The 22,267-nt window shown below is 53.8% G+C and overlaps 1 protein-coding gene across 1 annotated transcript; it reads right to left on the reverse strand.

The window, feature by feature from the left end:
* Positions 1 to 10,618: 10,618 nt before the first annotated feature.
* On the reverse strand, positions 10,619 to 15,290 carry Fstl3 (follistatin like 3). The gene is made up of 5 exons (XM_005359106.3): positions 15,194 to 15,290; positions 13,859 to 14,044; positions 12,700 to 12,915; positions 11,624 to 11,851; positions 10,619 to 11,540 (listed from the first exon to the last, which is right to left on the reverse strand). Exons 1-5 carry the CDS (start codon positions 15,288 to 15,290, stop codon positions 11,497 to 11,499), a joined length of 771 nt encoding a protein of 256 aa, XP_005359163.1. The 3' UTR covers positions 10,619 to 11,496.
* Between the last annotated feature and the right edge of the window lie 6,977 nt (positions 15,291 to 22,267).

Raw genomic sequence — 22,267 nt, forward strand, 5'->3', positions numbered from 1 at the left:
GTGATGGAGAGGCTGGGGCAGTGATGGAGAGGCTGGGGCAGTGATGGAGAGGCTGGGGCAGTGATGGAGAAGCTGGGGCAGCGATGGAGAAGCTGAGGTCTTCCTTGGCTATGTAGTGAGTTTGAGGCCATTCTGGTCTACATGTCTCAAAAAAAATTAAAATTGCAAGGAGAATAGGAGAATTCTGGCAAGATGGCTCAGCAGGTAAAGGTGCTTGCTGCGAAACCCGAGGCCCTGAGTTTGATTCCCAGAACCCACATGGGGGACAGACAGAATGACCTGCAGGTTGTCCTTTGATCTTTAGGCATGCACCATGCCCCACCCACAAAATAATAAATAATATAACAAACTAAAACACAGCAACAAAATTCTCTAGATGCATAAACTTTACTCACATTTCAGGGGCCAGCTAGATGACTCGGTGGGTAAGAGGGCTTGCTGTCACGCTGACAACCTGAGCTCAATCCCCAGAACCCACACGGTGAAAGGGGAGAACTGACTCCCAAAACCTACACTTGAATCCATATACTCTTCCGCACTCACACACAAATCATTTTTTTTAAAGAAAAGAAAAATAAAAGCCAAACCAAACCAGAAATTTCTTGAATTTCAAACTGAATTCCCTTGTATTGGAGACAAACACCCCAGAGTTAAGCGGGCTGACACGTGAGGCAGAGTTTGCAAGTTCAGCAACACAACAGAGACAGAGAAAACCAAAGCTGGCTTGGCGTTCAGTGATCAGGGCAGACCTGGCACAGCCACCAAGAGACTCACAGGCACGCAGGGTAGGGTGGGGCGGGGGGAGGTGGGGTGGGGTTAGGATCCAGGTAGCACCCACAGAAGTCTTCCCTTTTCAACGTTTCTGTTCTGGTAGCTCATGCTTGTCACCCCAGCACTCCAGGAGGCTGGGGCAGGAGGGAAGGCCAGAAGGGGGCATGGGATCCCCTGGATCTAGCATTACTGGAGTTGGGGGTCACCATGTGGGTGCTGGAGACCAAACTGGGCCATCTGCAGGAGCAGTGAGCTCTCTTACAGGGGGCGTCTCTCTAGTCCTCTCTTTTAATTCTCTACTGCATACCTTTTTAGTTTTTTGTTTGTTTGTTTGTTTGTTTTTTTTGCTTTTTCGAGACAGGGTTTCTCTGTGGTTTTGGAGCCTGTCCTGGAACTAGCTCTTGTAGACCAGGCTGGTCTCGAACTCACAGAGATCCGCCTGCTGCCTGAGTGCTGGGAGGCGTGGGCCGCCAAGCCCTGATCTTTAAAATGCATGGTGAACACCCCTCTCCCTGGCCTTTGAGCCTTCAGCCCTTGTGGTAAATGAGGGTCGGCCAGGGCCAGATGGAAATTCCTTCCACCCTGTGTCCACTGGAATCCCTCATTCACGGTCACACGGGCCAACCTCCTGCTGCACCCACTCCAAATCTAGTAACCGACTGGGCGCCCACCCAGGGAGAGGCCCATGTCAAGAAGCCACAAAAACCTTGCAGCACGTGCTAAGGGCCTCAGTGCTGTGTGGCTCTGGTGCAGCACCTAGACCCCTCTGAGCCAGTGGGAAAGAAAGAGCTAGAAGAATAGGAAACAATAGAAGCCGAAATGCAGAAAAATGTTTTTCCTCTGCTGTTCTGGGTGGGAAGTTTTCTCACCTGTCAATGAGCCCTTGGCCACTGCCACACCCAGGCTGTCCCTGCTGTCAGGGGCTCCCGTGGGCTAGGTCAGCTGAACAGATAAACAAGCCAGGGGATGTGGGGCAGGCAATCCGGGCGTTGGCTCCCCTGAGACCCTGGCTGGGCTCCCAGGGCGGGGAGGGGAGCAGCCAGGCCTTTGTCTGGGCTTTCTGAAGTAAGGGACTGGGAGTTAGCCTTCTTGGCCAGGGAGGGATGTGACAGCCAGTCTCCACCCATCAGTGGGTGTGGTGGGTCACGGGTTAATCCCAAGAGGAAAGTTGTCTCATACAAAACACACCCAGAGAGGGAAAGGCAGGGGGAGCGGCCACCAGCCAAGCTGGCTGGACTTCTATGTCCCAAATCCTGGCTGGGATGGAGGACAGGGGCCCTGCGTGGGGTGCCATTACTCCAGTCACCAAGCAGGCGGGTTTGTGACCTAGGCGATGTTTCCTCAACACCCCTCAAGCACCTATCCTTCCCACCTGTGGGAGTAGGGGAGGCTTGGGGGACACCTTCACATTGCTTAGAGGGGACCGCATGCCTGAATGAGCGAGCATACATGCTCTTTTGGCTCCCGGCTGTGTACAAAATCTTCCACTGCCCATCAATCTCTCTCAGACCCACACAAACAGACCGCAGCTCACACCAGCCTGGGTTTGTGGACTGGGTACCGCCACCGTTTTCAACCTGAACCAGTTACCCCTTTGAGTCACACCATCAGGTCCCCCCCTTTTCCTGGCGGGGAGCATGCTTAAGAGGGAAAGGGGGAAATAGATTAGAGCCCCTGACAGGGAACCGCCCGCCTAGCTCTCCGCGGAAATCCACCTCTCAAGCCAGTGGCAACTCAGGACCACATCTAATGGGCCGGAATCGGTTTGGCCAAGAAGCTACGTGCCCCGGTGAGGCCACGAAGAGGGCAGGACGCAGGAGGGACCGACAGAAGCGCCAGAAGCCGCGAGTCGAAGATGGGGGAGGGGAGGCGGGTAGCACCTTGCCCTTTGAGGAAGGGTCCCTACTACTCCCGAGATCCCGCAGGCTCTCGGGGGCCGCCCACCCACAGGTGGCCCAGCTTGGATTGAAGGGTCTTGCGGGAGCATGGGCCTCTCTCCTTTGCATCCTGCGAGCGATGTGTGAGTGCAATCCGGGTGCCCCCCCAGAATGATTGGGGATCAGGCCTGGAGCGCGCGGCCCAGCTCGATCCCTCCCCTTTGCAGATGGGAACGGTCTCCCCGCTTCGCCTCTGGGTCTCTCGTTGGGGGCCTGGGGCGGCGGAGCGCGCGTGGCCGGGTACTCACTCCATCTCCCGCGAGGTCCGTGGGCGGTGTAGCGCGGGGCAGGACCGACGCTTAGGGCCTGGCGGCCAGGGCTGCGCGGAGCGGGGGCGGCACCGGCGCGGGCATAGTCCCCAGCGCGCCGGTATTGTCCGGGCGCGGCCGGGTGGGCTCGTGCGCGCGCCGCCTCTGCGCGCTCCCTGCACCCCGCGCGCCCGCGCGCGCCTCCTGCTGGCCACAGACGCCCCCACCGGCGCAGCTGCACCCCAAAGCGTCGCCCAGATCCCGGACCCAGTCACCCGGAGCTCTGGATGGGAGGAAAAGAGCCCAGATACAGTTCAGGGCCTGAAGTGGAGCCCCGAGCCGCGGGAGAGCTGTGAAGAGGCAGCGGATTAACTCAGACTTTGCTCCTGCGTTCCTACTGGACTGCAGCCCCTTGGCTATAAACAGTTACTCATTAGGCCTTGGGATGGAGCAGGGAGAGTGTGTCACAAAACTCGCTTTTATGATAGAATAGTTATCTTTTGGCTTGGTTTTGCAGAGTGTGTGTTCACCTTGTGTGCACGTGGAGGTCCCAGGACACCCTGGGCTCCCGTCCTCAGGAGCCTTGCTTTTGTTTTCTTTTGTCCGGGTCCACCTCATAGACTAGGATGGCCTGAAACTCACAGGGATCCCCCGCCTCTGCCAGGCCTGCGCCGCCACACCTGTCTATCTTCCCTGGGTTCGGATCTGTGCTTTTCTTGGCCTCTGTGGCTTTCTGTCCATCCCACCTTCTTAGGCTGCTGGAGTGTTAACAGCTCTTAGAACGGGGCCCAGGACACACTGAGGGTCCGGTGGATTTGGCGGGTTTTTACATTGCCAGTGCTGTTAGACAGATAGTCTGCGCTGCAAGGACTGTTCTCTGTCATGAACACCAAAGGTGCTGGAGGAGACATGTGGATGTGGTCGTGTGCCAATAAAACTTTATCAGTATTGATAGGCTATATGCTATGTGTCAAAACATTATTGACAGTCAGGTGATGAAGGTGCACACCTTTAATCCCAGCATTTAGGAGGCAGAGGCAGGTGGATCTCTGTGAGTTCGAGGACAGCCTGTTCTACAGAGTGAGTTTCAGGACACTAGGCCTACAAAAGAAACCCTGTCTCAATACAAAATTAATTAAATCAATAACTTAATTAACAAATAACTACAAAGGAAAGAGAGAGAGAAAACCCCAGTGGGCATATGGGAGGGTTGAGATATTGGGAAACATTTCTCTCCCTCCCCAGCCCTGATACTCACAGGGTTCCCACATACCCCAGATCAAAACTGAAAACCTCCCTGCATTTCTCAAGACTATACAGTGTTCTTGGGGGTTGCTGTGAGCTTGGCAGTTGAGGTGAACATAAGATGGTTTTACATTTCACAACTGTTCACCAAAGCAGAAGGAAATGGGGAAGCAACAGCCCCGCCCAGTCTGCAGGCTGCACCTTTCCCTCGCTTGCTCTGTGGAGCCCTGGCTGTCCCGGAACTCTGTGCTATCCTTGAACTCACAGACCCCTGTCTTCCTCTGCCTCCTGAGTGCTTGGATTAAAGGTGCGCGCCACCACCAGCAGCTTATTCTATTTTTGTGTGTTCTGGGTGTGCTCCTGTGTATGTGTGCCCTGTGCGTGCAGTACCCACAGATACCAGAAGAGGGAGTAACTACAGTTACAGACTATTGTGAGCCTCCCTGTGGGCTAGGAACTGAATTGGGTCCTCTGGAAGGAGAGCTAGCGCTTCAACCACCAAGCCACCTCTACAGCTCCTCTTTCAGGCTTTTTGTTTGTTTGTTTGTTTGTCAGGGTCTCACTCTGTAAACAGACTAGCTTTAAACTGACAGAGACCCAGCTGCCAGTGTCTCCAGTGCTGAGATTAAAGGTGAGCACTGCTGACTTGGCTTTCTTTCTGTCCTTGTCCCTCTGTCCTCCCATCCATCTCTGTCTCACTCTGTCTGTATCCAGTTACTCTCTTTTCTGTCTCTCTCCCCCTTCCTCTGTCTCACTTCTCTCTGTGCTCTGTCTGTCTGTCCTTGCCTCTGTTTGTGTCTCTCCTCTCTATGTGGGATCTCTCCCTCCACTTCCTTCCCCAGCCCTGCCTCTCAGTACACTGTTCCTGACCCTCTCTTCCTCCAGAGCCCATGGTGCAGAACTCCATGCTTCAACCTCAGTGTGGTAGGATGAGCCTCCTGGGGAAGAGATAGTCAAGATACCAGTGCCCTTTCCCCACAGGGTGGCCTTGCTGGCCCTATGCCCTTCCTTTGTGGCCTGAGCATCATTGTGTGTCCTGGGTTCATCCAGGTCAGTATGTCCCTTTCCAGGCCCAAACATTTGCATCAGCTTTGGGGGGTAGGGAACCAGCCTTCTGTGTCCAACTAAGCTAGGGCATTGGTCACCAAACATGAACCAGTGCAGGTCCAGCCCACGTGTGCTCTAGACTCCTGTCTCCGAGGGAGCTTGGAGCTCCCATTTCGGTAGGGCCAGGGTAGGTCTCATTGTCTTCTCATCGGGTACTAGGAAGCTGGAGACCAGAGGCTCAGGCTTCATGTGGGAGGTGATGTATGCTGTAAATATGTTTTACTGCCATTAGTTAATAAAGAAGCCACTTTTGGCCAATGACTTAACAGAGTAAAGCCAGGATGAAATATATATATATATATATATATATATATATATATATATATATATATATATATATATATATATATATATATATATATATATATATATACAGTAGGCAGAGTCAGTGAGATGCCAGGTAGCTGCCAGAGAAGAAAGATGTGAGTTGCCACTTGGAACCTCACCGGTAGGCCATGAGCCCCATGGTAAAATGTAAGATAATAGAGATGGGTTAATTTAAGAAAAAAGAGCTAGCAAATAAGAAGTTGGAACTAATAGGCCAAGCAGTGATTTAATTAATACAGTTTCTATGTGATTATAGTGGGCCAGGATAAACGAGCAGCCTCCCCCAACGCAACATCATCCTCGGCCACTGAATTTGAGGCCAGCCTGGGGTTCATGGGGGACCATTCTCTCCCAGAGGTCCCCAACATGAAGACATCCAAGCCTAGTGCATTTCCCGCTAGGTGATCTCTAGACCCCAGACCTCTGCTGTATTCCCAATTCTTCCAACGAAGTCTGGTACACAGTAGGGGTTCACTAAATACAGCAGAGTCAGCCAAACTCCGAGATCTGCTACGGGTCAGCTTCCTCACAGACGTGAGGTTCCTGATGGGGAAGCTGAGGCCAAGGGCCTAGGTGCTGACCTGGGGCTGCCTGGCGAGGGACAGATGACCTGGTAGGAAGATTCGGGTGAGTCTGGGCTGACAATGTGATCTTCTGGACTTTCATGAGCGTGATCTTGGGGATATGGGAGAGTTGAATCGAATCGCCTTCCCCGTTTCCCAGAAATGTCTGCTCTATGCTCTGACCACAGACCACAGCTCCCTCCCCATCCCTTCCATGCCCAAGACTGGATGCTGGGGCTGCCTGCTGTTGGAAACCCCTTCCCAAGGTGACTCCCGGTGACTCAGACTAGTCTAACTGCTGAACCAGGAATGGGGTGTGGGCTCCCGCAGGGATCTCAGCCATCTCAGGCACAGGCTTGTGGGCTCTGGGTTCCCTTCATGTTTTTATTTTTACATGTGCGGTTTGCTTGCATGCAGTACTTGAGGGGGCCAGAAGAGGGCGCCAGATCTCCTAGAACTGGAGTTGGATGTGAGCCACCGTGTAGGTGCTGGGAATTGAACCCGAGTCTGGGGCGGTGGGCAGGCGGATCTCTGTGAGTTCGAGACCAGCCTGGTCTACAGAGCTAGTTCCAGGACAGGCTCCAAAGCCGCAGAGAAACCCTGTCTCGAAAAACCAAAACAACAACAACAACAACAACAACAACAACAACAAAGACCAGCTAGGGGTTTTAAATGATGGACCATTTTTCCAAGTCTTTTTTGTTTTTTGTTTTTTTTTTTTTCTCTGTGTAGTTTGTTTTTTTTTTTTCCCCTCTGCCTCCCAGTACTGGGATTAAAGGCTACGCAGCTGAGAATGACCTTGATTTCCTGACCCTTCCACCTCGACCTTTCGGAACGCTCCGTGAGCACCACCACACCCAGTCAGGATGCCCACCCCCAACCCCACCTCTCTCCCTCTCTCAGGTTAGGGAAGGTCTCAACTATGTAGCCTTGGCTGTCCTGGAACTTTCCATGTGGATCGGGCTGGCTTTGAATCCACAGAGATCTGCCTGTCTCTGTCTTCAGAGTGTCTCTGTTTACCCCTTTCCTCTCAGCCCAGACTCCACCCCTGCTCCTTGCCAGGGCTGGCCTCCACTGGCCCATCTCCCCATCCTGAGCGCTCACACAGCCACACCTATCCCAGGTCGGTGTGGGGCCAGGAAGTGACACAACATTCCCAGCACTACCTGGTCTCTGCTTCAGTGGCCGTCACCACTGTGGAGGCTTTCTGCTTCACATCAGCTGTCCACTGCCTCAATGACAGGTGACATTCTGGGGCCACTAAGCAATAAACCAAAGGCCAGCAGAAGGGGGCGCTTCACTCGCTGCTGGGAATAGCAGCACCGTCTGGGAATTCCAGTTATCCGGAAGACTGGAAGACTGAGTCAGGATGATAGAAATTTGAAGTTAAATTTTAGCTCTAGACTGGGAACCTGTTTCAAATAAAAACAAACAAACAAGCAAATAAATAGTTGAAGTTGAATAGTAGCGCTCTCCCTAGAATCCTCCAGTAAGGGGCTGGGCTGGGGGCGTGGTCAGAGTGGAGCCCCGCCTAGAATCCCCAGTGAGGGCTGGGTCGGGGCAAGGTTATGGTTAGAACACTAGTCTAGCAAGAAGCTTGAAGTTTTTAGTTTCATACTCAGCACTACAAAATAGTATCATGGAAGAAAGAATTACAGCAGATAAGTCTGTACTGTGTTCAGTTTCAGTGTATTTTTTATAACTCTTTAAATTGATACGGCAAGGGCTGGAGCATCGCAGTAGTAGAGGGCGCGGTAACCCTGCAGACAGGGAGGGGCTGCATGAGCTCCCGACACGGGGAACTGGTGATCTTACCCGCTTGTCCCCACAGGGACTTCCTCCACTGTGGTGGTGCCTGGAGCCCACACGACAGGTGTTGAGCATTGCGGCTGTTGTCCAGCACCCCGGTTACCAGCCTGCCACACGGGGGGCCAACGACATCTGCCTATTAAGGAGGAGCTGCAGGAGGGTGGCTGGCAGTCCGGGCCCACCTGGTTTCAGAGATCATTTCATTTTCTTGTGGGTTGGGATGAACTCTTTTCTTTTCGAGACAGGGTCTCACTGGAACTCAGAGATCTGCCTACTTCTGCCTCCCAAGTGCTGGGGTTAGAGGCGTGGGCCACCACCACACTTAGTCTAGGAAAGGGCTCTGCCACTGGTCCATGCCTGTGGTCTTGGAATTCTGTTTGAAAATGGCTGGCAGGATCTCAGGCTTCTGAATCCTGTCTTTCACCTCCATAAATCCTGCCTCTGTCAGAATCAAAATCAAAGCCAAGAGCCCTGAGGCCTGCTTCTCAAGGAAGTGTCTCAGAACTGCCTATAGCCAAGTGGGCTCCCTGAGTGTCTTAGGATGAAAAGGAGGGAATGAGGGTTCCATCTTCCAGAGTCTGGGGGTGAGGCTCCCTAAAGTCAGCTGACATCTAGTACAGGTGGGGAAACTGAGGTAAAGGTGCAGCTACTTGGAGCAATCCCTCCCTGGAGGTCTGGTCGTTCTGCCCTCACCTCCGTGAGTGGCCAGAGACCTCGCAGAGGCTCCCAACAGCTCCACAGCTGATGGGTGCCTGTTTGCACTGGGGACTCTGGGAGGTTCCTGAAGGCGGACGTCTTATCTGAGGCCTGAGACTGAATGGAAAGATACCCCCCCAGTTCAGGAGCCTGGCGGGGGTGGGGCTGGAATGGTGGGCCAGGAGCCTTCACCCCGAGGACATGGGGGAAGCTGAGAGGTGGGGGGGCTGTCATATCTCCAGTCCAGGAAGGAGATGCCTGAAGAGGAGGCAAGGGTCCTGATGGTGGGTGGAGCACAACTTCTACTGATTATTTATTTATCTACTTATTGATTTTTGTTTCTCTGTATAACTTCGGAGCCTGTCCTGGACTCTGTAGATGGGTCAGGCTGGCCTTGAACTCACAGAGATCCACCTGTCTCTGCCTTCTGAGTGCTGGGATTGAAAGAGTGCGCCATCATTTTCCGGACTGCTACTGATTCTTGACAGGGACCTTGGTGTCCCTGAGGAGGAGAGGGTGCAACTGGATGCAGCATTCCTCCCCCAGCTGAAGGGCTCAGCTGTCCTGGGCCCTGCTGTGAGGCTATTGTGATTGCCACAGAGAAGTACCAGGCCACTCTGCCTTGTATCCTGCTGGGGCCTCTGCCAGGGCGGATGGAACAGCTCCTGGCGGGGCCAGCTGAGCTCTGCCATGCTCTGTACCCACAGTGGGGACCATCAGTGGTGTGGTTTCTGTTTCTATGATGGCTTGTGTGAGGGTACTGAGGCCACAAGAGGGGTCAGGATGGACAAGGCCACCTCTGAGGACTGAGTCCCCCTAGTGTGTGACTAAAGGGAGAAAGGAGCCCCAGGAAGGGGAGCGGTGGCTGAGAGACTCAGATTTCTGCAGGTTGTGTCCTGGGACTGCAGGCATAAACACGCCCAGCAGGGGGCAGAAACAGCCACGCTCTCAGCAGCTTGGCTCCTAAAAGCTGATTCTACACTATATTGGGGATTTTCACTGAAAGGAGAGCCTGGGAGCTGAGATTTAACAGAAACTTCAGTTGTTTCGGGAGACACGTCAGAGGGCTGAGGCACACTGCTAAGCAGGCTGTGTATTGCTCAAAAAACCAGACCTGTCTGTGTATAAGAGACTCCTTTGGGTCGGGCGATGGTGGTGCACACCTTTAATCCCAGCACTCGGGAGGCAGAGGCAGGCAGATCTCTGTGAGTTCGAGGCCAGCCTCGTCTACAGAGCTAGTTCCAGGACAGGCCCCAAACCCCCAAAAAAACCCCTTCCAAAAAAAAAAAAAAAAAAAAAGTAAAAAAATAAAAATGGTATCACTCTATCCCTGAAATCGAAGATCAGCCTGGCCTCCTATGCTAAAGTTGCCTCAACACAGCAATCATTGTCTTCGTCTTCGCTCCTGAGCCACCTTGTCCCTGTACCTCTAAGACCCAGAAGGGCCCCCTTCTTCTCCCTCCCCTCCACTTGCTCCATGCTCCTCAGGAATCCACGAGCACGCGCCATATCTTTGGAAGCTTTCAGGTGGTCCCACGCTCTACCCTAGTCTCCAGGCTCAGAGAGAAAAGGCAGGTGTGGTCCTGGTCAACATAGTGGTTTTATTGTCTTTATTTCTTTGGTGAGGCAGAACCCCAGGGTGGGAGAGGCTGCCTCGGCTACCTGCTAAGAACACTTTTTGGGATACTGCAAGAAAGGCCCAGCTGAGGACTTGAAGGAGGATAATAGAAAAGACCCTGGGAAATCCTTTCCCCCACATGGAGGGCTCTGCATGCTCCTATGATTCTCTGTATGATTGAACATTATGTCTTCCTTTTTAAAGTTTTTATTTATTTATTTACTTTTTTTTTGAGACAGGGTTTCTCTGTGTAACAGCCCTGGCTGTCCTTGAACTCACAGAGATCTGCCTGCCTCTGCCCCCCAAGAGCTGGGATTAAAGGCGTGTAAAAATATGGGCCTGTATAATATGGCCCTACAACCACCCAACCCTTTGTAAGTTTTTTAGAGATATAAGGTTGGCCTTGAACTCATTGTGCAATCAAGGCTGGCCCTGTACTCCTGATCCACCTGCCTCTATCTTCCAAGTGCTGGGGTGACAGGCATGTGCCCCCGTGTCTGTTTTACGTGGTGCTGGAGATGAAGGCCAGGCCTTGTGGGAGCTGGGAAAGCATTGTAGCTACAGAGCTACAGCTCTCCATTCTTCGTGGTCCCCTTCAAGGCACATGGGTAACTCGAAGTGGCAGCTGTCAGAGGGAAGGGTCATGCCCCAAGCAGCACCAGGCTGATGTGCAGGGCGGTAGGCACTAGAGTGACTCTGGAGTGCTCTGGGCACAGTGAGCCCTGGCAGCCACTGGCTACCCTGGCCTGTCAGTCAGCCACAGCCCGATGCTCCCACTAGGTCCCTCCTTAAGTGGAGCGAATAGGGAAGAACCCAGGGTTTCTCTGGGCTGAGGTCGAGAGGCCCTGTGTGAACCGCAGTTGAGGCGGACACACTACCACTGACCGTGCCCTGAGACTCAGCTCCAGACTGAAAAGCAGGCAGAGAGATCAAGCAGGGGTCTCTGTGAAGCTGCCCTCCTTGGGATCTTAACTTGGTCCTAGTACCTGGTGATGGCACATACAACTCTTATAGAACCTCCCTTCCATCCTTGTGATACATGCTCAGGATCCTAGGGGACCCCAAGTGCTTTCAGGCCAGGTTTGGGGAATGTCCACGTGACATAAATTAGAATCTTTTCTGTGACAATAAATAAAATCGGGACGGCCTCAAATCCTAGGCCCAGCTGCTGCAGCTCACAGGAAGTTCTCTTCCTCCTCTGGTGGTACTTTGGGGGCACCTGCAGGGGTGGAGGAAACGGACAAGAGTGAGCGCACGTGCTATCCCTTGGTGGACCAACGCCCAGACCCACACGAGTCTCACCTGTGCAGATACCTGGGTGGCGAACGCCAATGGAGCGACCCAGGAAGCAGGTGGCCTGGCGCAGGTGACACGAGGAGATATAGGTAACGTTGTTGTTGCCACAGAGTTCCTGGCCGGGGCTGGAAGGCACCGGGCAGGGGGCAGAACGACACACCACACAGTGAGCGCTGCCGGTCTGGTCCACAAGGCATGAATGGGGGCGTGGGCACACTACATGAGCACAGGACTCTGTGGGCCGAGAGAGGGCGGGTCAGGTCCTGGATGGTGCTTCCTCCCAATGAGTCCAGCTACCCTTAGACTAGGACTCCTCTAGAAAGCCCCATTCCTAGGACCTAAAGGTACCGCCATTCTTCAAGCCCCGCCCTAGAACGCCAGCTCCGACAACCGGCAAGACGCCGCCCTAGAGGGCAACCCCCACCCTAAAACGCGAGCCCGGCTCACCTCCGTCCAGCCCAGTCTTCAGAGACAAGCCCCGCCCCCAGGACAACGCCCCGTTCGGCCAAGCTCCACCCACGTCCCCCTCCCCGTCCATCCCGAGCCTCTTTCCCGGCTGCGCAGCGTCTCCCTCCCGCGCCAGCACTTGTGAGGGCACGCTGGCCGCAGGGCTGTGGAATGCTACGTGCTGCCGCGCGCAGCCCTGCCCCCGGACACGCCCGAGAGTCGCAGTTATCCTGGGGCTCGAGCTCAAACTCTGAAGCCAGCCAGGCGGCTTTGACACCCACCTGACCTGACCCTCAGGCCCCTCCGTAGAAGGCGGCCGTCGTGGCCACGCCTCTACAGAGCCCATTTACCAACATTTGCCCCCACCCCGTACAGGTCACGCCCCTCAAGGCCCAGCCCGGAGCAACCTAAGCCCCACCCATTTCAGACCATGCCCTTAAGTAGGCCCAGCGTTCCCCAAGCGCCTCTGCTCCAGGCTCCGCCTCTGCTTGGTCACACCTCCCTTAGTCCCCACCCCTCAGCCGCCCGACTCCACCCTCAGCATGCACTACCTCCCCGTCTTATCTCCCTAAGCCCCGCCCCAGACCCCGCTTTCATCTTCTATGGCCCCGCCCCTCCGCGACCGTGGCCCTTACTTTGGCAGCGGCCTCGGTACATGACGCGCAGGTCCGGGTGTCCACGGCAGCGCGTCACGCGCAACTCGCACTCGTCCTGGTAGGTGGCGCCATCAGAGCCGCAGACCTGCAAGCCCGTGGGAAGCCCCTCGCAGTCGGGTGCGCACTCGCAGTGTGGACGGCCCCCCACCATGTGGCACTCCTTGCCGGGGCCACACTCCACGCCGTCGCAGGAATCTAGGGACACAGAACGTGCACAGGTGTGGTTCACCTTAGCGCACAACGCCTGAGTGCCTGAGCCCTAGAGGTTCCCACTAGGGCTTGGGGGAGGGGTTCACCCTGCACATCCTCATGTCTCAGGTGGAAAAACTGAGGCTCACCTAGACAAAGTCTTGTGTTGGGGTTTTCACCTTGCCCCACACAAGACTTTATTTTGTTATTTTGAGACAGCATCTCCCATAGCCTAGGCTGGCCTTGAACTCCTAATCCTCCTGCCTCCTACTTCCCAAGTGCTGGGAATCCGGGCCTGCACCACCACTCCTGTCCATGTGTCCCTTTTTACCATTTTACAGATGGGAAAACTGAGGCTGTTACGGACCCCAACACATCCTAGCTTGAGAACATGATAGACTCATGGACACCCTTCCCTCTCCCAGTTCAGTTGCTTTGTGGGTCTGGAGAGCAGACCTTGAACTCTCCGGAGGGAGCCACATCACAGGGCCCACCCACTCACCCACGCACCGGGAACTGACCCTCTAGCCAACTTCAGGAAACCAAGGGATTAAAGGGGAGGGGCAAATTCCCCTCTGCAGGACCCAGGGACGCAGGAGGCAACCATAGGCCCTTAGGCCCAGGCCTGGCCGTTCTGGGTGTGTGTCCTCTTCCCAGAAGCTAGGGGTGGGGTCTGGAGGAGGAGTGAGTGGCAGTGGGCTTGGGACACAGCCAGGCTGATGTGACATTAATCCTATCCCAGAGGCCAGTGCGGGTCTGCAGCCTCGACTCCTGGCTAAGCTGCCTGTGGCAGGCGGCCCTCCTAGAGACGGTGTGCTCTTCCTTGTGCTCCACCCAGCAAACTCCTAATCGTCTCCCAATACCCTCCATCTAATGTCCATTCTCTCCAAGTCCGTCCCCAGCACTATCCCCAAGCCCACAGAGAGACCATCAGGACCCCACCCCTCACCTTTGCAAGGCAGGCAGTGCACCAGGCCCAGGAAGCCCAGCAGGCTGATTTTATTCCCTGGGTGGGTGAAGTTGGACCAGGCTGTGTTGATGTTGCTGGAGGCGCAACACTCCTCCCGACTGACGTCTGTCTTCAACACCAGACTGCAGGTGGCCTCTCTGCCCTGCTGGAGCCAGCACACACCACCTATGCGGAAATGGAGGAGGAGGGAGACTCCAGACCTCATCTCTACCTATGAATTATTCTGTGCGGACGTTCTCTGTGTGGCAAACTCCTAACCAACCCCCCATACTCCAAGTCTAATGCCCCCTCCAACTGAGAGGTGCCCATTGCTATCATGGATATCCCGCCCCCCAACACAGGAGAAAGGCACAGAAAGCCACAGTTATGGTCCTGACTCTGCTCTGTGGGGAGCCCTCTTCCTCTGAGTCGCACCCCAGTGCTCCACCACCAACTTCTGCCCAGCCTCCGGCCTGAGAACTGGCACCCTGCCCAGCCCCTTCAAATGCCAGGCACTCGGCATGTGAGGGTCTGTGGGCCTGCACTGGCTTCCCGCCTCTGCCCTGTCTAGACAGTGCCCAGGGCAGCCGAGCCCCCAGCCTGCAGCCCCCCCTCGCCTGACCCGCCTCTTACTCACTCCAACTGGGGAACATTCCCTCTGCGTGAGCTCACTCCCCTGGGATGGGACGGGGGACGCGGCCCTAGGGGAGGGGGCTCGGCTCCCCTGGAGGCCAGCAACCCTGCAGGGCGGGGTGGAGGCTGGAACGCAGAACCCTCGGCTTTCTTCACCCTTAAATGGGGACAGCTGCATCCCCTCATCCGTGCTCAGGACACACTACCGACCGCCTTCCTCGAACTGGGCCCCAGCACCTCAGCAAACACTTTTCAAAAGAGGGAAACTGAGGCTACAGCTCTCCCAGCCAAATGCAGGTACACCATTCCAACAGAGACGGTCCATCTAGGGGATCCTGAAAACCTCCACCCAGATGGCATTAGCAGGTCCAGCCACCCAGAGATGTCTCTCTAAAAGAGATGTCTCTCTAAAGGAGCCACCCACAGTGTCACTTACAAGGTTCATGACCCCAAGCCTCAGTTTACCCATCCTGAGAACGGGGATGGAAAAAGTACCCACAACTTTGGGTTCTGTAGTCTCATGGGAAAGCAGGTAAACAGTAAGAGCTTAATAAATAAATGTCAGTCCTCTCTTGAGGCTGGAGGCGTGGAGCACCCCACTCGCCTACCCAACCAGAGCGCACCCCCAGACATCCCCCTGCCGCATTCCGCAGGCCACGTGGGTGGCCCACTCTCCCGCCCCTTCCGCCCAGCCCCACTCACCGGGCGCGGAATCCCCCGAGCCCATCACGGCACCCACGGATCCCACCGCCCAGACCAGGGCTCCCCAAAGCAGCGGCCACAGTGCCCCAGGACACATGGCGAGTGTGGAGCAGCGGGGACTCTGTGAGTGCGGGCGCCTCGGCCTATAAAAGCCCAAGGCGGGCGGGGCCGGCGGCGGGCGGGGCGGGGCGCGGCGGGACGGACGTGTCCCCTAGGCGCAGGGCCCGGGCCTGCGCGGGGGTGGCCGCCGGGGGCAGGCCCTGTCCCATCTGGGAACCAGACAGTTGTCTAGAAAGAACAGTCCACAGTGGGGTCAGGTCACAAACTGCGGCCCGGGGGGCATGTTCTGGGAGTTGACTAAGGTGGACACCTCCAGGTGCCTTTGGGGTCTCCACCTGGAGAGTGTCTGGAAGTTCGGGCTGGGCACCTCTGGTCAGACCTTCACACTGACAAGCCCCAAGGAGGCAAAGGGTGTCCCTGAGCTGTTCCCAGCCGTTTAAAGGTTCATACCTCTCATTCTAGCCGTTGGGAGGCTGAAGCAGGAGGATTGCTGCGAGTTCCAGACCAGCCGAGGCTTCAGAGTGAGTCAAACACGAGTCGAGGTCATCAGTAGCTAACTCGGTGGGCAGAGGGCTTGCCCAGCATGCACGAACCCTGGATTCCGTGGGCACGATGGCGCACACCTGCCTTTCCATCTCACAAGCTGACCACAAGGCTGGAGGATTAAGGTCAGAAGGAACTTCAGGCCAGTCTGGGCGACCTGCGATTCTGTCTCAAAAAGAACAAACAAAACCCAGGGGTTAGAAGATGCGTTCAGGAGTTAAGACTGATTGCCATATAAACAGGAAGACCTGTTCAAAAACTCCAGCACCTGTGAGAGACCGTAAGCCCCGGACTGTGGGCACCGGAGACTGGAGGGCTCGCTGGGCTCACTGACTGAGAGCCCAGCTCCAACTTCGGCGGGAGGGTCTGTGTGGAAGGGGTAAGGCCAAGAGCGCTAGAGCAGAACACCTCATGTCCTCTGGCCTCGGTGGGTGCATTCGTGCATCTGGACCCCACACCCCTCAGACAGACATCATCAGGCACGGAGGCACACCCTAAAATCCCAGCACTTAGGAGGGTCACAAGTTCAAGTCCAAACCGGTCTACCTAGAGAATCCAGGGCAGGAAGACCCTATGTCAAAGCAGTCAGGACGGCGGGTGCCTGTGATCCCAGCACTCAGGAGGCAGGGGCAGGCGGATCTCTGTGAGTCCGAGGACAGCCTGGTCTGCAGAGTGAGTTCCAGGACATGGTGAGACCCTGCCTCAGAATAAGCACAGAAAAAAGGTAGCTCAAAGGGTAAGGTGCTTGCAGCCAAGTCTGACAACCTGAGTCCCGTCCTCAGGACAGACACTCATGGCAGGAGACCTGATTCCTTCAAGGTGTCCTCTGACCCCTACACCTAGCTGTAGCACACATATACAAAAAAAAAAAAATGTGTTGAGAAGGAGTGGGAGACTGTCTCCTCCTCCTCCCAGGTAGAACACAGGTGCCATGGATTCCCACAGTCCACAAGGGTAACTGTTGAACCCAGAACCTCCTATCTGAAGGCCAAAGTAGCCAGGTCACTCTTCCTTGAAATGCCCTGGAGTCCTATGGAGTCGCTCGTGGAGTTGAGATGATTAGTGGACACGCCGTGGTGTTGGGGAATCCCAACAAGCAAGGCTGATCTAGAACCATCCTCACCCAGCTAATGGTTTAGACAAGACAACACACAGATGAGGACTTGCAGTTAAGAGCATTGACTGCTCTTCTAGAAAACTGGGGTTTGGTCCCCAGCACTCACATGGAGACTCACAACTGTCTGTAATTCCAGTTCCAGAAGATCTGACACCCTCTTCTGGCTTCTTCAGGTACTGCACACACATGGTGCATAGGCATGGCAAGTGAAGCACCCATTCACATAAAATAAATATACTTGAGCTGGGCGGTGGTGGCGCACGCCTTTAATCCCAACACTCAGGAGGCAGAGGCAGGCAGATCTCTGTGGTTCGAGACCAGCCTGGTCTACAAGAGCTAGTTCCAGGACAGGCTCCAAAACCACAGAGAAACCCTGTCTCGAAAAAACAAAAACAAAATAAATAAATAAATAAATATACTTGAAAAATACACAGATAAATTAATCTAGAACTAGAAAATACAGAGGGTACTATAGGGAGCACTGGGTTTCCTGAGATCACCCCCATCCTAACATCTACTCCAGACCCCTTCAGGTGACTTCTTCCCCCCAATTCTTGGCGTCCTGAAGCTCCAGCGGATCCACTGGCTGTGGAAGGCATCCTTTTCCTCACCATAGCTGTCCTGTGCCAGTGAGGAGGGATCCTGACCTGGCTCTGGCCCCTGGAAGTCCCCCAAGGGTGTTCCTAGGTTGGAGTGGGGCACGGGACCCTATGTTCTCACCAAGAGTTTGCAGGAGGGAGTGGAGGGGGTGGACAGCACTGACCTTGGCCGAGGCCTGACCCGTCACGCTGGACCGCTGTGGCCTCGCCCGGGTGAATCAAAGGACCATTGTGTGGTTGGCACAGGTTCAGGGCCCCTCTCTGTCCTGCTCCCACATACTGGAAATCCATGGGTTCCCCAGGGACACCCTTGGCACAAGTGTCCCCAGCTCAGCCTTCTCTTCGGCTGCCCACTTCCTACTGACTCACGCCCCATGATCTCTGCTCAGCTTCCCAGGTTTCTCTCTCACCCAGACCCAGGAGCACAGAGGAAATGACAGGCTCACGACCCCGCGGCCCCTGACAGCTAGAAAAGCCTGGAGGGTGAAGCCATGCTTGAGAGCAACAGAAGAGGTCACCGTCAGCTGAGGAGAGATTTGTGTGTACGTGTTTGTGTGTGTGGCGGCCAGAGGCCGGGGCCCACATCTGATTGCTCCCCCCTTATATTTTGAAATGGGGGGTCTTGGGGACACTGGAAGTTAAGTCACTAATTCAGCTAGACTGGTTGGCCAGAGAGACCCAGGGGTCCTCCTGTGTCTACCTCTCCAGTGCTGGGTTATATCCACACACCCAGCTGTGTCCACGGGTGCCAAGGATCTCAACTCAGAACCCCACGGTTGTGCCAAGTGCTCTGCCCTTCAGCCACATCCCAACCCTCATTTCTTTTTGACAAAATGTCTGGCTCTGTAGCTCAGACTGGTCTGGGGCTCCAGATCATTCTCTACAGCTAAGCACAAAGGAAGGATCTGTTGGGCTGGAGTCTGAACGATGTGCCCGGAGGCACCCAGGACGACTGGAGTGGGGCAGACAGGGCTCTAAGCCAGAGCCTGGGGATGTGTCCCTATCTTTACTTACAAGAAGCTGTCCAGCTAAGGACCCTCCAAGTCTTGAGTGCGATTTCGTGATGCCACACACGCATCCATTCCAGGCTGAGGCAGGAGGATGACAAGCTTTGGCTAGTCCTGGCTGCAGGGAAAGACAGGGCCAGTCAGGTGTGGTGGCACACACCTTTAATCTGTGATTTCACGGCCAGCCTGGTCTACTAGACTGGTTCAGGCTAGCCAGAAAACAATGAAATTTAGAAACCCAAACAGACAGAGTCAAAGCTCTAGCTCCGGTGTTGGAGTGGCAGAAGTCCTGAGCTCCACCCCCATACCTGAGAGACCAATACTCAGGAAGGGGAAGCCAACTGTTCTACCTCCACTGGGGAAGACTCTGGGAGGCCAAGGTCATTCAACACTATATTTTTTTAAATTGGTATTTATTGAGCTCTACATTTTGCTCTGATCCCCTCCCTGCCTCTCCCCTCCCCTTTTCAATCCTCCCCAAGGTCCCCATGCTCCCAATGTACTCAGGAGATCTTGTCTTTTTCTACTCTCTACTTCCCATGTAGATTAGATGTAAGTCTCTTTTAGTGTCCACATTGTTGTCTAAGTTCTCTGGGATTGTGGTTTGTAGGCTGGCTTTCTTTGCTTTATGTTTAAAAACCACCTATGAGTGAGTACATGTGATAATTGTCTTTCTGTGCCTGGGTCATCTCACTCAAAATAATGTTTTCTAGCTCCATCAATTTTATTGCAAAATTCAAGATGTTATTTTTTTCCTGCTGTGTAGTACTCCATTGTGTAAATGTACCACATTTTCCTTATCCATTCTTCGGTCGAGGGGGATTTAGGTTGTTTCCAGGTTCTGGCTATGACAAACAAAGCTGCTATGAACATAGTTGAGCACATGTCCTTGTGGCACGATTGAGCATCCTTTGGATATATACCCAAAAGTGCTATTACTGGGTCTTGAGGAAGACCCAGTAATTTTCTGAGAAATCACCACACTGACATCCAAAGGAGCTGTACCAGCTTGCATTCCCACCAGCAATGCAGCAGTGTTCCCTTTTCCCCACAACCTCTCCAGCATAAGTTGTCATCAGTGTTTGTGATCTTGGCCATTCTTTCAGGTGTTAGATGGAGTCTCAGAGTTGTTTTGATTTGCATTTCTCTGATGACTAAGGATGTTGAACGTTTCCTTAAGCGTCTTTCGCCATTTTCGATTCCTCTGTTAAGCGTTCTCTGTTTAGGTCTGGACTCCATTTTTTTTATTGGATTATGGAATCTTTTGGTGTCCAATTTCTTGAGTTCTTTGTATATTTTGGAGATCAGACCTCTGTCTGATGTGGGGTTAGTAAAGATCTTTTCCCATTCTGTAGGCTGTCATTTTGTCTTGTTGACTGTGTCCTTTGCTTTACAGAAGCTTTTCAGTTTCAGGAGGTCCCATGTATTAATTGTTTTTCTCAGTGTCTGTGTTGCTGGGGTTATATTTAGGAAGTGGTTCCCTGTGCCAATGTGTTCAAGGGTACTTCCCACTTTCTCTTCTATAAGGTTCAGTGTGGCTGGCTTTATGCTGAGGTCTTTGATCCATTTGGACTTGGGTTTTGTGCATGGTGACAGATATGGGTCTGTTTTCACTCTTCTACACCAACACTACTCTTTGAGTTCAAGGCCAGCCTAGGCTACAGGCGACCCTCTCCCATGTTTTCATTTTTAGACTGGGCCTGGTCCCCTCCTGTCTAACTTGCTGGATTGGAAGGCTGAGCCTACAGCTGCAGGCTGCTCCTGCCATGGCCAGAAAGAAACCAGCCAGGCAAGATGCAGAGCCAGTAGGGGCCATCAGCGCTTGCTATGGCAACACAAGTCCTGGGTTCAGCAAGGCCAGAACTCCTTCTCTGTATATGGAAAGTTTCTGCAGCATTTCCAAAGGATTGCTTTGCATTTCATTCAAATGGAGTCTTGAGGGCACAAAGTGCAGGTTCTTAGGACTCCGAACAGTCACTTCCTGTGCTTGCTTCAGCTTCCAGGATGTGGGGTGTAGCTCTGCAGGACATTCTAGGCCCTGCACTCTGGAGATGAGAACTCCCCTCCAGGGAAGAAGTGATGCTCAGAACCAAGCACAGCCTGAAGACTCCACAGTGACTCTCTGGCTCCATACCATCCATGGCTTCCTATACATCCAGGTCCAACCACCCAAGTCCAGGTCCTTCCTGTTTGCATCTTCATGTCAGCCCTTCCCCATAGCAACTCTCCCCTGCTATAAGGAATCCAATCTTAAAACAAAAAGGTTTATTTTAAATTATCTGTATATGTCAATCTGTGGGTAGGTATATTACACATGCACGTGGACACCCAAAAAAGGCCAGAAGAGGACGCCAGAACTTCTGAAGCAGGAGTTACAGGCAGCTGTGAGCTGCCGCATGTGAGTTCTGGGAACTGAACTCCAGTCCTCTGTAAAAACTATATACATGTGTTGTTAATCAGAGCCATCTCTCCAGCCCAAGGGAATCACGCAGCCCGGGCTGTGACCTTGGTGACAATGGTGAGTCTGAGTTAGCTGAAATGGGTCACAGTGTCGTCAGTCATCCCTTTCTCTAGACATTGACTCCCCGGAGATGGAGTGAAGGTCCAGCCTGCAGTGTCTGCACCAGTGTGCTCTTCTGTTTGCTACAGCAACAAAGCGGCGAGCTGTGTTTTCCGTTCTATTCTCTGGCAGTTCTGAAGACAAATCCCAGAGTTCTGCTATACTGAATCCAGTTTGTCTGAGCTCTTTTTTTTGGGGGAGGGGGGGTTCTTAGAGTGATTTCTACCACATTTACTTGTGTGTGTGTACGTAGGTGCATATGTCAAAGTGATTGTGTTTGTAGAGAACAACCTGGATCCCTCTTTTCACCAAGGAGATTGTGGATATTGAACTCAGGCCATGAGGTTGGTAGCCCTTAACCCAAAGAACCATTTTAGCCGGGCGATGGTGGCTCATGCCTTTAATCCCAGCACTCGGGAGGCAGAGACATGCGGATCTCTGTGAGTTCGAGACCAGCCTGGTCTACAGAGCTAGTTCCAGGATAGGCTCCAAAGCCACAGAGAAACCCTGTCTCGAAAAACAAAAAAAAAAAAACAAAAAACAAAAAAAAACAAAAACCAAAGAACCATTTTACTGGCCTCAATTTTGGCATTTTTTTGTTTTTCCAGCACGGAGGATTGAGGCCATATAAATGGACGTGCCCTACCTCTGAGCATCGCCCTCAGCCCCTCATGGGGAATTCTAGCGGGGCTCCACCCCGACCACGCCCCCAGCCCTCACTGGGGAGTCTATGCATGGCTCCACCCCGGGTGGCCAAGCCTCCAGACCTTCATCTTGAATTCTAGGCAGGTGCTCCACCCCTAAACAGTGGTCCCTAGATCCTCACTAGTGTTTCTGGGAGACGGGACCCTCTAAACCATGCCCTTGGCTCTTTTGGTTTTTATTTTAACACATGGTTTCACTAAGTTGCCCAGGTTGGACTAGAGCTCACTCTAGAGACTCTAGACTGGCCTTGAACTTGTGATGCTCCTGAGTCACTGTCTCCTGGAGCTAGGATGACTTGTCCTCCGAATACAGTAATTGAACAGGAACCTCCAGAGTTCATCTCAAAGGCACTGTTGCTTAATGGGGTGGGATGTTTAGCAGCTGAGCTGTGTGCTAAGCCTACAGCCAGAGGCTAGGGAGAGCTGGGTGAGGAGTTAGAGCACAGGGAGCTGGGTGAGGAGTTAGAGCACAGGGAGCTGGGTG

Source organism: Microtus ochrogaster, linkage group LG1 (assembly GCF_000317375.1).
Source record: "Microtus ochrogaster isolate Prairie Vole_2 linkage group LG1, MicOch1.0, whole genome shotgun sequence".
Taxonomy (NCBI): Eukaryota; Metazoa; Chordata; class Mammalia; order Rodentia; family Cricetidae; genus Microtus; species Microtus ochrogaster.